This window comes from Rhinolophus sinicus, linkage group LG15, assembly GCF_036562045.2.
Source record: "Rhinolophus sinicus isolate RSC01 linkage group LG15, ASM3656204v1, whole genome shotgun sequence".
In the NCBI taxonomy this organism is placed as follows: domain Eukaryota; kingdom Metazoa; phylum Chordata; class Mammalia; order Chiroptera; family Rhinolophidae; genus Rhinolophus; species Rhinolophus sinicus.
In genome coordinates this window covers 11,045,902-11,061,084 of record NC_133764.1, presented here as the reverse complement: position 1 = coordinate 11,061,084, position 15,183 = coordinate 11,045,902, and the positions used below count along the sequence as shown (strand labels likewise).

The window sequence follows — 15,183 nt, the reverse complement described above, 5'->3', positions numbered from 1 at the left end:
TTCAGCTCGGACTTTCAAGATGGGTTTCAGGCCCTCCTCCAGCCTTCTCCAGCCAGCTTCTCTTAAGTCTCCCTCCCAAGCAGGACAGTCAGTGAGGGCTATAAACACAAAAGAGCCCACTCTGCTTTATTTACAACACGCAGGCTACCTGTACAAACAGCTGGCCAGTATTATTAAAAACAAAAGAAATGAAAGAACCTTTGTTTTCCTCCCTCCCTCGGCCAGGCTCTGGTTGGTACTCCACCTCTGAGTTGCCATGCCCAAAAGCGGAATTCCAAAATTAAAAATACAACCGGTGTTGAACGGGGAGTGAGACAGAAGATGAGGGAGGGGAGTGCTATATTTACACTAGAGTTTTATAGACAACTGTCCCGTTCCATCCCAATTCCAATCCTGGCCCAGAAAGTGAGGGGTGGCAGGTCCAAGGGACAGAAATTAAGTGTCTAGGGACCCAGGCAGCCCCCCACCCCTAAATGTAATGGGTCTGTCCGAGTTAAAGTCCACAAGGTGGGAAAGGATAGGGAAGGAACTCATTTCCAAGCCAGTCTCCCTTGGGAATTCCTGCCTTGAAGTAGGACAGTATCCAAGCTTCAGGGGATAGGCTGAGGACCCTGAGGCTTAGTTCCCAAGTCATGTTGTCATTTGGAAGTTCCAGCCTAGAAATGTCAGGGCTCTCCAGATTTGGGAGGCGGACCCCCTAACCGCCGGGCCTCTGGCCGCAGTTCCTTGCACTTCTGGCAGTAAAAGAAGTCAGGGACATTGGTCTTCTTAATCTTAGCACAGGAAAGGTGGATCCATGTTCCACACAGGCTGCACTCAATCATGGGCCGCCCTGCAAAGGGCTTTCGACAGTAACATGTGATCAGGTCCCATGAGTCATCACCTGGGGAAAAGAAGGTTTGTTTGGTGTTCTGTCTGAGCTCTTGCATCCACAACAGCTCCATACCCATCATCCCAGCTGCCCCTATTCAGCCCCAAACTTCTCACCTGATTCTACCATGATGTCTTCATCCATGACCCGCATCTCACCTTCACTGGAGCTGGCATCTCCATCTTGGCTTGTTTCAGTGCTGCCCACCTCCTTGCTTTCACTGTCAGTGGGAGGGGCTCCTTCAGGGTGCACTGTGGCAGGGGGCCTAGGAGCCTCAGGGGGTGTTGGGAGCACAGGGGCTGGGGCTTCACCCCCTACCATTGCTACAATCTCTTCCTCCTCCTCCTCCTCTTCCTCCTCCTCCTCCTCTTCAGAGTCTGTATCACTGGGGGGTGCCCGGGGAGGCCCAGGAGGTGGGAGTCTATCCCCCCGCTCTGCTTTTTTCAACTTCCGCTTCTTGCTCTTCTTGATTCGAGACCTCTTTTCCCCATCCCCAGGGGCTGGCCGAGGCCTCCGAAGCACCCCAAAGCCAGCCCCCCCTCCTGGCCCCAACTTTCGGTTCTTTCGGTCCTTCTTTCGAGGAGGCTGGGAGAGATCCCCCTGGGAAAGGGGCACTGGGGTGAGAGCAGCAGGGGGCCGGGACGCATGTGTCAGGGATGTGGGGGACAGTGGAGATGCCATTTTGGGCCCATCTAGATCAAACAGAGAGTCCTTGAGCTTCATCTTCTCAAGCAGTGTAGCACTGTCAGGGGCCTGCAGACGAGAGAAAGTGGACCTTGGAGGTCCAGGCTGAGTGGGACCTGCTTGAGCCGCCCGTCTCTTGGATGACTTTGCTTTCTTAACAAAGGTCTGGATGGTTCGGAGATCTGAGGGGGCAGAGTCCCAGCCATCACTGTCTGCCGCACTCTCACCTCGCAATGGAGAGCTGGAGCCAGAGGCTGGCCAGTCACTTTCCTTAAAAGGCGGACAAGACCGTGGTCAGCAGGGGGCCCAGTATCATCTCAGCTTCTCTATAAACCCAGCTTGAAAACCAGGGACCAGTCTACTCCCAAATATCCTGCCAAAATCACCAATTCTCACTGTACTCAGAAAATTTATCCCCACCCCAATTCCTATCACCTCTTGAGCACCTCCATGCTACTTCTGCCCTTAAATTCTATCCATCTCCCCAATTCCCACTGCCTTTGTAATGCTGTATCTCCCAACAAGACCCATATTTCTTTAGTTTCCTTTCTGTGTAGCCTCATTTGTCACCATTTTCAGCTTCCTAAAATTTACCCAAAAGCATCTTCAGGTAACATCACCCCAAGACTATTCACTGCTACTCAAGCCATCTATCGCTATTAAGCCCACCCTCATCCCAGATACTAGTCTTCCTACCAGAATTTCTAACTGCCCTAGTCTTACGTATATAATTTCTGGAAGCCTTCTCCTATAAATACAGTCCCATTTGCTCAACAGTCCCTCTAGTCCTAGGCCACCACCCTCAAGTCAGTTGACCTCCTGTCCCTACCTCTTTGCTAGGAGGGATGTAACCAGCATAGGCCAAGACAAAACTACAGAATTTGTTGAAATCTTCAATTGTTCTTCGACGTTTCTCTGGTGGCTGAAAGGAAGGAAATATGTATCACATGGAGTTTAAGAGGGGCATTCCCAAAGAGTAGTCCCAGGAGTGAGGAATCTGGAAAACGTAGGAGGGAGAGGGAGAGAGGAGGGGGGCGGTCAGTAATACTAGGCTGCAAGGTAAAGGGAAACTTCACCTGAGTCTCTGGTTTAAGGGTCGGAGGTGGATCTGTGAAAGCAATAAAAGCTGAGTTAAGGCACTAGAAGAGTCTGTATAAAATCCCACCTCTAAACCTTGGAGATGCCAAGCAAATCCCCTGCTCTCCCAAGTCCCTCAGCCGGGCCAGCAGGCCCCCAGCTGTGCTGGAACCGCCCCTGCTCCCCCTCCCGCCCCGCGAGGGGCGGAGCTTGGGCGCGGCGCGCTCTCAGGCCTCGCTATAGCGCTCCCCTTCCCCCCACCGGAGGCCTGGCGCCCCGCCCCCCCTCACGGTTTCTCTAGACTCGTCTACTCCGATCTCTTAGCGCCCCACCCCGCCATACCGCTCCCGGGGCCGAGCCCGGGCTGCCGCCTGACCCTGTCCTTCACATGCGCCCAGGGCCCCGAGTTTCTGCCGGGCCGCGCTCTACTGCCCCGGGCCCTCCGAGGCTGCACACGCCGCCCGCCGGCCCCCAGGGTCTAGGATGACCACGCTGAACCGCTCCCCGCCCTCCAGCCCCTTCTACTCGAGCACGAGGCCCGGCGCGCCCCTCACCCCCACCCTAAACACACACAGAATCACACATCCAATGCCGGTTCGCGTCCGGGACAGACCCGAAAGCTCTCACCCGGACGCGGCCCCACCTGCCCCCCCCCATACCGCGCTCCCCACAATTTCGCCGTCCCTCCGCCCCCATCCGGGGCTTTGGCCCCTCCCCGTCTCGAGCTTCTAGGGCTCCCGGCCGGGCCCCCAGGCCCTGTTCGGAGCTCTCTCCGGACGCCGACCACCCCCCCCCCCGCCCCCGTACTCACCATTAAGTCACTTAGGCTATGGACCCCTAAACTCTAGCCGCCCCCCACCAGCTACTCTACTCTTCCACGCCAACTCCGGCTGCTACCGCCGCTCCGCAACTCCCAAGCTCTAAACCTCGCCGATCAACTCCCCCCCCACCCCGCAACTCGCCGGTCTTAACCCCCACCCCGCCCCACCGCCCCTACAACTACCCAGCTCTCGTCTCTTCCAGGCTCTCTTCCCACAACTACCCCCCGGTACAGGTCCCTCTACCGCAGACAATACCCAGACACCCTCTTCTCCCACAACTATCTGCCCACCCCTCCAACATTCACCAGGCTATCTCCGGCGGCAACTACCGGGAGCTCCGGCACCACCGCCACAAACTCCCCCACCTCGGCGAACTACCGGGCTCCTCACTCAGTCCTCTTCTACCTCCTCCCTCCTCAACAACTCTCCAGCCCCCAGGTCCCCCCAGCCTTCTAGCTTCAGGGCCCCAACCTGCCGGAGGCCCTTTCGGCCCCTAACCCCCAAGCTCCGGGTTTCTAGCTCCCACCCCCCCACACACAGCGTCTGATCTCCAGCTACCCTCAGCCTAGTCTCCCACTCCTCTTTCTCCAAGGTCTCACAACTCGTCGTTCTTCCACCACCAGGGGCAGGCCCCCGACCCCCTCCCCGCGCTCCCTCCGGGGCTCGACCTCCAAGTTTGCCAATTGATTCCTAACCCGCCCCCCGCCGGCTCAGCGTTCCGTGCCGGTCGAGAGCTCACCTTCGGGACTGGGCTCCGCCATGGCTTCCAGCATCGCCCCCTCCCCTCCTCTTGGTCCGGCGCCCCCCTCCCCTAACCCGGGCTCCCGGTGCCGCCTCCGGTGCTCGGTACTCCTTCTGCCTCTTTCCACAGAGGTGTCTGCCTCGGCCCGGTTGTGACTCGAGTCCGCTAGCCGCTGCCGCCACCTCCCTCTACCACTGCCTCCCGCACTCCCGGACCGGGCCCCCTCCCCCCGCGCCGCCGGCCGCCTGCTCCCTCCTCCTCCTCTCTCCTCCCTCCCTCATCTCCTCCCCCCTCCCTACGCGGGCGCCGATGCGCAATGCATCAAGGGACTTGTAGTCCGTCAGGGGACAGCGGAAAGGGGACTGCATAAACCTTGGGAACTTCAGTCCCCAGCAAGCCACGGACTGGCGCAGGCGCACTAAACTGCTCCCCTCCCCCGGGGAGTGGCGGGGAGATTGGAGCAGAGGGTAGAACGGAAGAGCGCGCGCAGGCTCCTGGGAAATGTAGGCTGAGCGCGACTAAGAAAGAAGGGAAAGCCGGCATTAGAACTCTCGGCCACCATACTGCCTCATTCTGCAGGTTCTTTCTCCCCTCCGGGGGACCGCCCCACTTCCGGCCAAACGGAGAAGTGGTTGCTGGAAGATGAAGTTTTCCTGGTGATAATGGTTCCCTCCTCCCAGTCTTCTCCCTCCCTTGGATTCCCCTCCACTGGATCCCATATTCTGGCACAAAGTCTGGCCAGGTGGCACGCATCTGAAAGCAGAGTCCTTTTACCAGCCTCCACACGCGATAACTTTCTTAATCCAAAAGGTTATAATAAACTTGGATGTGTTTATCTAAAGCAGGTACTCTCAAACTTTCTCCACAGGAACCCACAGTAAAATAGTTATTCTTTCCATAAGGACCCAATACACATGTATATAAAGCTAAAAGTTTCAAGAAACAACTCAGAGTATCTCATCCATCACAATAAAAGCACCCTTTTTATGCACAAGGAAAAGCCACCCCAACATCAACAGAATAACCTAAAATATATGACTATCCCTCCAACCTCTTTCCCACCACCGATGATTAAAAAACAAAAGGGGTAGGGAAGGAATACAAAGCAAAATCCAGTTCAGCTTGGTTTCCTCTTTATTGATGTGCCTCCTACCTTCCCCCCACAATTTCAGTCCCTTCCATCTACCCCCAAAAAAAGGTAGTGAAAGGAAAGGATTGTTGGGGTTCTGAGCCCCTTGAGCAGTTAGAAAGGGAACAGAAACCAAAACAATCACTGGATGTGACAGAGATTGACAATCAAGAAGTCTAAAGCAGAGTGGGAAAGTGGTATAGAAAGGGGAAGAAAGGAGAAAGGAGAGGTACTAGAGGCCATCTCCACCCATTAACCCTCCTGCTAAGAGGGTCTGGGAAAAGAGCCTCAAACATTAGGAAGTGCAGGTCCTGAAGGGAGGTGGTGATTGAGCCTGAAGGAGGAGGTGGTCAAGGAAGGGGGGCCACCTCTCTTTGTAGAATGGGACCCCCCACTGCAGGGGCAGCAGTTTCACAGACCATAGACACTTTCGTCACTGTACGCAATGTATAGAAAGAAGTCTTCTTCATGGTGTTCCTGGAGTGAAAACAGAAAATGATGCTGCTCAGACATCTGAGCTTAGTTACCTAAACCACCTGCCACCCAAACACATTCTTTAAACACCATTCTTTTTGAAAACTCCCAAAACCAGTGCCTTGATTCTCTTCCTCACTTGCTCCAAACCCTAGTAGTCTAGCCGGATTATCCCTAGAAGCAGCTCTTGGCAAAAAAGATCTTCAACTGTTCTCTGCTGCTGTGGGGAGGGACTAGGGAGGGTCAGAATTAGAATACTTGCTCCAGCTCACTGTTCTCTCCCTTCTCTCTACCCCCACTGCCTGCCCAAACCCCCAACTCAGGACTATCCAGAAAGTTTAAGGCCAAAGATAAAATTGAGAGCTAAGCAAGCCAGCTAGTCCAAGAACTACCGACCTAAAACTTTCTTCCTCTCAAGCTCTTCCAACTCCTCTCCAAAGCCTCCATTACGTCCCAGTCACCGTACCTGGTATAGCTGACCCATCGTGGCACTGGTGGGTGGAATGACATTGTTGACAAAGAAAAACAAGGCATCCTCAGCTCGGAGATGAATTCGCTTCCGGATCAAGAAGTAGAACTGACCAACTGCCAAAGATACAAGGTGTGATAAAGTCACAGATAGCACAAAAGCCCTCAAAAGAACAGCTGCTATGTGGAGCCTCCTCCCACAGAGATTGCACTCACACCCACAGGAAGCAAACTTGAGTATTGGGTCAGGTTCCCACCTGTGAGATCAGAAGGCACCAGGTATTTCTTTTTGTCAAGGTCTCCTATCCGAGCTTTGGGAGCCTTTTCTACTATCACCTGATAAAGGGAAGATGAAAATTAGGAGACAGTAGGTATAGCGTCCCACAGCTCCACCTGTCAGGAACTCAAGCAACAGTATTTCTAGCACGCAGACCTACCCCAGACTCAATTCTTTGTCTATGAACACGCGGTGCAGACCTGAGTAGAGATTCTAACCCCACTGACTCAACTCATCTAAACATCCAGGTCCCTGTCATAATAAATAATTACCTTAATTAGACGAAAATGACTTGTCTGGGGCGACTACAGCTTCAATCTCAAGAACTCGGGGGAATGACCATGTGACATTCAGACTGTCAAACTCCCTACAGCCTCCCACACGAATCTCAAGGTCTATCTCTCCCACCTACACCCCCTCACCCCCAGCTACCACCACTACCCCACTCCTTTCACCTCCGGTCCCAGAGACAGCAGTTTCAGGTTCGTTCCCAAACCTGCCACAGCAGGAAGCTTGATACCCAAACTGCCCGTCCCCGACCCAAGCCCAGGCTGTGGCGTCAGCGCCAGCGCCGGCGCCCCGAGCCCTCGGCCCTGGCTACGGTCCTCACCGGGACCCGGTCCGGGTATTTCTTTCGGATCTTCTCGCCCTCAGAGCGGCGCTTCTCGAACGGATGCTCCTCTTTATACACGAACTTCATCCTCCCGGGAACCGGGCTGGACAAGGCTGGGCTGAGGGAACCCGGGGGGGCCGGGACTGGGGGAGGCGGCGACGGCGGCGACGCGCGGGCGGATTCAGCGGAGCGATCCCAGGACTTGCGCCACTTCCCTATTCACCAACCCCGCCCCCGCCCATCAGGGGCCGCCCTGCCTGCTACATTACGCCACTAGCGCAGCAGCCCTGACGCCGCTAACTTAGCACCACCTACTGACCACCCCCCCTGCCCCCGCCACGCCATCAGCGTAATAGCTTCGGAATCAACTTGTGGGCTACGCAGGCGACGTAGCAAAGGTGGTTGGCTTTTGCTACCGTCAAAAATAACTGAAAACCCGTTTCCCGACCTTCCCCCACGAAGCTAGGGGTGAAAAGAAGCTAGGAGATAGCAAACATAACTTGAGACTTGTTCCTCAAAAATTCTTTTCGGGCATAACGTAGAGGAAAAAGAGCAGAGAATTACAAGGACAGCTATTCAAGAAATGTGCTGGTACGCTAAAGACGGCCGTTGACACCAAAACAAAATAGTACCCAAATGGAAGAGGTGGCCTTCGGAAATACAGGAGGGCAGAAACAAAACATATGTTTAGAGAGATGCACAGAAACCATAGGTTCCAGGAATGAGTGGACCAAGAGGGAATGTAAAGGTCCGAAAGGTTAGGGACTACGTCAGCGCGGAAGAACACCTCCAGTATTTGTACCAACGAAATCATGTGATCTCAGAGAAGGGCGGAGCATCACGTGGCAGCTACAAGGAAGTAGAGCCGGCTTCGGGGAGGAGGGCGCGGGGAGCCGGAGGCGGGAGGGAGGTTAACTTGACCGGGGAGAATGGACGGCCTGTGGCACAAGCTACCTGCGGGCAGCGCCCACTTAGGTTGTCTACGTCAGTCCCCCCAGCCCAGCCTCTCTCCAGCTATATGCCTTTTCTGGCATTCCGTCTTCTCCTTTCATATTTCTGTGTCTTGCTCTGGAGCTCGAGTCCCCTCCAGACATACAGCTGTACTTTTCACTCCCAGCCAGGGCGCTGACCCTTCACTAACACCCTTCCCGCCAAATCATCTGAAGTCAATGTTCTCTACTGCATCACTGACAACCCAACACCACATTTTCCCCTTACCCCTTGGGCCCAACAGCAGTCACCTCTGCCTAGAGGGCAGGGTGGATGTGAACAAAGACCCCTCCCCTTCATTTACCCAAACCCCAGAGAAGGACCTAGGGCAGCTTTGGTTTCCAAGTTATAATGCATGGTTTAAAAGAAAGGAAAGAAAAGAGGAAAAAAAAAACAAAACTGGTTACAGGTCTGAGGAAATCTAGGAAAAAGGTAAAACAGAGGGAAAAGAAAGGGGAGGACAAGTTTGGGGAAAATCCAGTGGCCCAAATCCCAGTTTCCCACCCACAGCCCAGCCCTTGGAGTAAAGAATTAGATCAGTTTTATACAAGAGTTTTAAAAAAATCAAATCACAACAAAGCTGGCTTGGCTTCTCTCTGAGCCTCCTGGATTACCGAATGTCTGTCTCTCACTGGCCAGTCCTGTCTCTCCACCACAGACACAGTTTCGGCTCTCCTAGGCCTCTGCTTATGTCCCAGTCTGGGGTTTCCAAGGAGTTTGAACACGAAGTTAGAGTGAGGCTGCTTCAGAGTCTGGCCCATGTGTCCATCCAGACTCCATACAGAGTGCAGGGCTCCCAGGGCAGAGAGGGGAGGGAGAGGCAGACCCTGCCCAGGCAGTCCTCACCATTGGACAGGGCATCAGACGGCATCCTGAGGGCTCACCCTCCCTTTCCCCCCCACCCCAACTCAGGTGGAGGGGGAGCAGCTGTCACCAGAGCCTATGTTGGTGAAGGTTTCGACTCAGCACAGAACGAACATCAGCGGTGAACCTGGGATGACAATAACTTGCATTGGTAGAGTCCTTATAGTTAATATCCCCACAACACTAGTGTGAGGCAGCCTCACTGGAGATGTGGGGCAGAAATGATCACCATTTTCAGATGATGTTCAGTTTGCCCAAAACCCAACGGCTAAAAGTGATGAGCTTTAGTCTAAGACCTGGGCTCAAATGCTAAATTCTTAGGGAAGAGAGATAAGTAAGTAAAACAGGTCAAACTTTTTTTTTCCTCTTGGGATTCCCCCACCTCCTCCTTTCCTCAGAAATCTAAGTGTCTAGCTTCCCTTACCTGAGGGCATCCAGCATTGGAAGCAGGTTGAGAAGGGCGGTGTCGCTGGGGTCACTGAACCAGGATTTGATGGGGATGGCATTGTCTAAGTTGAGTGAAAAATGCACATGAGAAGAAACAAAGGATTCAAAAGAGACAGGGTGTTTTTTTCTTTTATTTGGGAGTAAGGATCATTACTTTCAAATATATACCTTGCCACTACCTTCTACCCAAACTCAATAATCTAAGTAAAAACCTTCTTGATTTATCCTCCAAAATAAAATAAAATTTCAATCACCACATCTCATACTAGTGTGAGGCCTCTAGTCAAACTTACTGTCATTGTGTCTCACCTGCTGTAAGAAATCTGATTTATGAAATGGTCATGTGGGGGAGAGGGGAATGTCTCATTTAGAAGAGAAACAACTTGCATCCTGACCTACAGTAAACCAAGGCATCACAACTCCATGTATTCAAAATACCTCCTCAGAACCACTTCCTGGTCCTGCCAGACTCACCACCTTCCCCCATACCTGGATGGCTCCTGTAAGCCCCTGGGGAGTTATCCAGGATCACAATGCTGGAGAGGTCACTGTGGACCACAGAGAGGTCCTTGATGTAGCTGCCCAATTCCAAAGTGCAGTGCTGGAAGGCAGGGTAAGCTGGGCATCAAAAGGAAACTCGCTCTCTGTGACTGTCCTCCCCCCCAGCCCAACAACGCCTTGGGTAGCCAATTCCCACAAAGAGGATCATGCAGTATACCACCACCCACACACATATGACTAGAAGGTCCCATTTCAGGACAATTGCTTCCAACTCAAATCTCTCACTGGTGGTCTGCCTCTGGAGCTTTACTCTTAGACCTGGATTCTAGCCCCTTACCTGTCTGTAGTATCTCCTCTTGAGAATGCTTCTGCTATTGTCCAGTTTATCTGCCACAGCAGAGCCATAAATCTCCATGCTTGCTGTGAATACTACCAGCTCGTACCACTGGCTCACCTGAAATACAGGGGAAAGGGAGGTGTCAGAAGAGGTGATCATCCTTTAGATACACAGTTCCCATTCACCAGGACTGCAGCCTTGTCCTTCAGGACTTTCAGCAATATCAAATTATCTCTAAGGACACAAAATTGTGAACGCCCCCAAACTCAAGTCTTAGGCACCATACACCCTTAAGATTCAGAGATGCAAGAACAAAAGAGCAAGAAGCCTGTGGAAGAAAAGAATTACATCAGCAAAACAAATGAACCCAAACTAGTGAAAGCCATTCTCCAACCACCCCACAGCCTCCCCTCTCCAAAATTGCCCTTACCCATTTCTCCTCAACCCTTACTTCCTCTAAATTCTCTAAATTCCCAGAACCCTAAAACCATTCCTTCATAACAGAGCTCCCTTTGGCTTTCGCAAACTCACCACTTCTAAGAAGAAATCCACATGGGGCCTCTTATGTACAAAAAACCGGACAGGATGTTTATCTATTACCACCTGTAGAGGAATAGGGAAGGGCTAGGGGAAGCACCAGAACATGGCCTAAACGACACCCTCCCACTGCCTGCCTCCCTCCTTCAGGCTGACACTGGTGCCAGGGGATGGGGATGGAGATGACACATTCTGGGACTGGGAAAGGGAGTCCAGCCTAAGACGAATAACAGCCATAACCATTCCATCCCATCCCCACACACCTTGAGGATGAAATCAGGAGGTGTTCCAGGCCGGACTGTGGGCCTCAGGACCCCATCATGATGGGAGTGAATAAGTGTCTCATCCAGATCCAGCACCAGGATCTTCCTCTTCACCTGGCCTGAACCACAACAGGAAGGGAAAACATCAACCAACCTCCAGCCCAGACCTTGAATCCTACCTCACGTTAAAGGAGTCTTCTCAGCCAGCACACATACCTAGCCGATTCCGGGACACAGGAGATAAGGGAAGGATATCATATCGAACAGTTTGGTACTGAATTACCTAAGAACAAGAGAGAAAATTAGAACCCTTGACAAAGAAATCTTCCCTAGTAACAATAGATAGCACATGTTGAATATTTACTGTATGTTGGGTACCGTGTAAGTGATTCAGGATTATTTCATTTATTTCTCAAAACAACAACAATAGTATCATCTCTGTTTTAAGAATAAACTGAGGCTTAGGGAGGTTAAATACCTTGCCTAAGGCCACACAGCTAGAAATTATTTTATTTAGTTGTTTGTCCCCACAATTAGAATGCAAACTCCACGAGAGCATGGATTTTTGTCTCTATCATGGCTGAATTCCTAGAACACTGTAGCAGGGGTGGTCAGTTCATATTAGAATCTATGAAGTGGTGGAGCCAGGATTGTACCCACACAGTCCGACATAATAGCTTGCCCTCTTTACCATATTATCCTGCTACACTGAACAAAGAAATACACAGCCCTCCCCACCTCCACCCCAAGGATTCTTCATGACAACTCCCATCATCTCCCGCTAGGAACTGAGCTTCCTTAGTGGAGTAGGAATAGGAGTCAAGAGGGGAGGTCCTTGGGTCCCTAAGGGGAAGAGAGGATGAAGCAACCCAGGGGTTGTCAGGTCAGCTAAGTTCCTCTGGCTGGGGGCCACCGGGCTTATTTTAACCAGCCACCTGTCCATTTCTGTCTTTAAGAGCCAAGTCACAAGTTGCAAAGAACCTCAGCCCTCTGAACAGCCCCCTTTTCCTGGTACCTAGGGCAAGGCAGAGAACACTGGAAAGCCCCATCTGCCAAGCTGACTGACAGGTTGTGTGGAGAAGGCCAAAGTGAAGTAAGGGCTGTGAGTGAGAAGTGAAGGGACAAGGACATCACCACCTCAGCCTTCCAACTTCTCCAAGCCTTCTCTAGAGGCTCCTATTTCTAATATTCGGATCTCCCCCATGCAAACCCTGGTAATTCCCTCCTCTATTTCCTTTTAAGGCACAAATGCTTTTCAGTCCATCCCTAGAGCCATCACCAGAATCAGGCTCCCCTTTGCAAAGGAAAGGGCCCTCTCCCCCTAATCCCAAGGCATCTGCCCTTCTTTTCTCCCTGGGTGGTGATGAGGGCCGCAACAGCTCGAGTGTCCTGCCCTGCTATCTCGGGTTGCACATGCTGGGCATGTAGGGAATGCTCCAAGCATCTGCCAGAAGGGGGTGGGGGGTGGAAACCAGATTGGAAGGGAAGAGAAGACAAAGGGCTGTGGGTCAGTGCCACCCAGAGGAGAGCAACTAACCTCTGGATGGGCTGGAGCACTATTCCCTGCAACCAGAACAGAAAATTGTTGTTAGGGAGAGAAAATGGGAAGCTCAGAGCAAGGCCAGGAAGAGAGGATGGTAGCTAACATGTAAAGAAAATCCCAGGAGCTAGCCCCACACACATCTCAGCATCTATGACCCCAGATTCTTCTTGGATCCTAACTCTTGTCTCAGGTAAATAGCCCTACCTACAACCATGACCACAGAAAACAATCCTCACCCTATATCAGTAAATGGAAACAGTAGAATAGTAAAGGAGACACTGAAGCCCAGGCCAAACCCATTCGCCCAAGTCACCACCCCTATCTCCTAGGGCTTTCTGGAAATTCCTTGACCTAGGCAGCCCCTACCCGTTTTTATTCTTTCAAGTTTTACTGAAGTATGCCAAAGAGTACAGACCAGAGAACCTCTGCACCCAAGCTCACTGAATCTCCCCAGACTTCTTCAGAAGATTCTCCCCAGTGGTGATGAGAACACAAGAGACCATTCATTAAATGATGTTAGCATAAGGAGCTTTGACCTTGGGGAAAAGCTATAGTGAAGGAAACCCAGAAATATTTGAGCACATGCACCGTCTCCACTACCCACAGTAACCCTCAACAGGGAATGCTGGGGTCTCCGGGAGAAACAAGTGTGCCTTCAGAGTCAAGCCTACAACTGACAAACGCCGTCTTCTAATAGGGACACCCCAACTTTAATATGCTCCCTTCCACAGCTAAAGAAGCCCAATGTAAAAGCATCTTTTAGTCCCAGGGGCTCAATAAACCAAGATACTCACACTATGAAGTAAGTTTTTCAGGGCCTTTTTGGAGGAGTTCCCTTAATGCAAACGGCAGGGGTTTCTCCTTCACACCCAGGGCTTTTCCCAAGTTTCCATCCTCATCACATATGCCCTCCCATCCACCCCCACCCTTGACACACAAGCGTGTCACTCCCTGTTATAAGACCAAACACACAAGGAGGGTCTTTCACAAGTCCACATCAACAGATATGCTGCCATCAAACAGGTGTTCCCCGCTTCTCCGTTTCTTCAGCAACAACTCCAGCTTTCTTAAGGGCACCCCACCCACGACCCTAGACCCCAAGAGTTGCAAAATCCAGTCCCCGTCTAGGCCCCCGGTTCTCGGTTCTAATACAAGAGTCTCCCTCCTCCCCATCCCACCCCACGCCCAGCTAAAGGTGCCCTAAATCTCTAACGGGAGAAGATGCCGCTAGGACTCCGTTCCTAGGCCCAGAAGCCTGACGCTTTCTGAAAACCCGTGAGCACCACTGACATAGGTCCCCACCACCAACGGCGCCCACCCAGGCTCACCGTGCGGATCTGCCTCCGCAAAAGGTAAATGAAGAAGCTCCACAGCTTGGCGGCGAAGGCCACGAACGTGCGCAGCCCCAGCAGACACTGCGTCCGCATCATCCCGATGACCCCGGCACCGCCGGCCCTGGGGCCCCCGCGGCCCAGCTCCGCCAGCCCCCCGGGGGCAGCCCCCCGCTGCCGGGAGGGGGAACGGGGGCCCCGAGTGGCAGGAGAGGCCGCAGAGAGGGGCACGGAGAGGAAGGCTCAGAAAGCCACCCCCAGCGAGGGGAAAGCCCAGAGGAACGGGGAGCTGGGGTACAGGCGTGGGCAGCCCGCAGGGGCCCACATGGGCAGGGACTGGCACCGACGGCTTCGCGGAGGTTGCGGGCCGAAATAGGTCGGGATAGGACGGGGTCCTCAGAGACCAGCAGGGAAGGGGATGAAGAATTGGGGGAGGGGGTTATGGGGGAGGGGGCTAGGGATAAGGGAGGGAGGGAGAAGGGGGAGGGGAAGGGGGGAAGAGGAGGGTGGCCCGCTGCGCAGGCGCGCTAGGGGGCTGCCCGCGGGAAAGGGGCGGGCGGGGGCAGGGGTGCGCGAAGGGCCGCGGCGGTGAACCGGCCGGTTGAGCGAAGGAGCGGGGAAGGAGGGGGAGGGGGAGCCGAAAGGCGTGGATGGCTGACCCGGAGCGGCCTCCCCCTCCCCGAGGTCTGGGGCGCCTTAGCCGCTGAGGAGCGGGGCTGCAGTCTCTGCAGCAGGATTTCCCACTCTGACAGGCGCCATTTTACCGCCCAAAGGGCTCCCTCCTCCCTTCTTCCCCCCTCCTCTTCCCCTCTGACACTACTTCCGGTGGTGACGTGTATTCGCTTCACCGGGACTAATGTTACCCCTACTCGGCCTGTGGGGGTGGGGATAATGAAAGTGGAATGTGTCCCGAACAAGGCCGCAGTACTGCGCACGCGCGGAGGGTGTCGATGGGGCGGGGCCTGGGGCAAAACAAGCCCCGCCTCGAACCGGGTAAACGGGGCACTGACGTCACATGTCCCCGATTTCAGGCCGCCGGACGAGCTTGTGAGGCCACCTGCCCCTTCTATAGACAACTGTCCCAACCACTCTTCCTGCCCTATTCATGGTAAAAATGTAGAGAGGGGTGTCGTCCATACGTCTGTGCTCCAGGCCTTAGGAGGGACCCCTCTGCGTGAGCCCCTGTGGGAAAATTGAACATACCACCTCTAATC

At 53.4% G+C, this 15,183-nt stretch overlaps 3 protein-coding genes across 4 annotated transcripts; all 3 read right to left on the bottom strand.

The window, feature by feature from the left end:
- Positions 1-99: 99 nt before the first annotated feature.
- PHF23 (PHD finger protein 23) lies at positions 100-4,429 on the bottom strand. Its single transcript, XM_019745219.2, has 5 exons — positions 4,193-4,429; positions 2,632-2,663; positions 2,385-2,477; positions 988-1,825; positions 100-883 (listed from the first exon to the last, which is right to left on the bottom strand). The coding sequence occupies exons 1-5, from the start codon at positions 4,224-4,226 to the stop codon at positions 666-668; spliced, it is 1,215 nt and encodes a 404-aa protein (XP_019600778.1). The 5' UTR covers positions 4,227-4,429; the 3' UTR covers positions 100-665.
- Positions 4,430-5,311: 882 nt separating this feature from the next.
- On the bottom strand, positions 5,312-7,372 carry GABARAP (GABA type A receptor-associated protein). Its single transcript, XM_074320620.1, has 4 exons — positions 7,154-7,372; positions 6,524-6,602; positions 6,265-6,383; positions 5,312-5,801 (listed from the first exon to the last, which is right to left on the bottom strand). The coding sequence occupies exons 1-4, from the start codon at positions 7,241-7,243 to the stop codon at positions 5,736-5,738; spliced, it is 354 nt and encodes a 117-aa protein (XP_074176721.1). The 5' UTR covers positions 7,244-7,372; the 3' UTR covers positions 5,312-5,735.
- A 1,107-nt stretch (positions 7,373-8,479) lies between these two features.
- On the bottom strand, positions 8,480-14,769 carry CTDNEP1 (CTD nuclear envelope phosphatase 1). 2 transcript variants are annotated; one of them, XM_019745129.2, is made up of 8 exons: positions 13,967-14,768; positions 11,312-11,378; positions 11,096-11,214; positions 10,827-10,898; positions 10,296-10,412; positions 9,947-10,058; positions 9,435-9,519; positions 8,480-9,137 (listed from the first exon to the last, which is right to left on the bottom strand). In XM_019745129.2, exons 1-8 carry the CDS (start codon positions 14,066-14,068, stop codon positions 9,077-9,079), a joined length of 735 nt encoding a protein of 244 aa, XP_019600688.1. In that variant the 5' UTR covers positions 14,069-14,768; the 3' UTR covers positions 8,480-9,076. The 2 variants fall into 2 exon arrangements, with proteins under 2 accessions (XP_019600688.1, XP_074176719.1); XM_074320618.1 differs by lacking the exon at positions 10,827-10,898 and having other exon boundaries at positions 13,967-14,769.
- Positions 14,770-15,183: the final 414 nt, after the last annotated feature.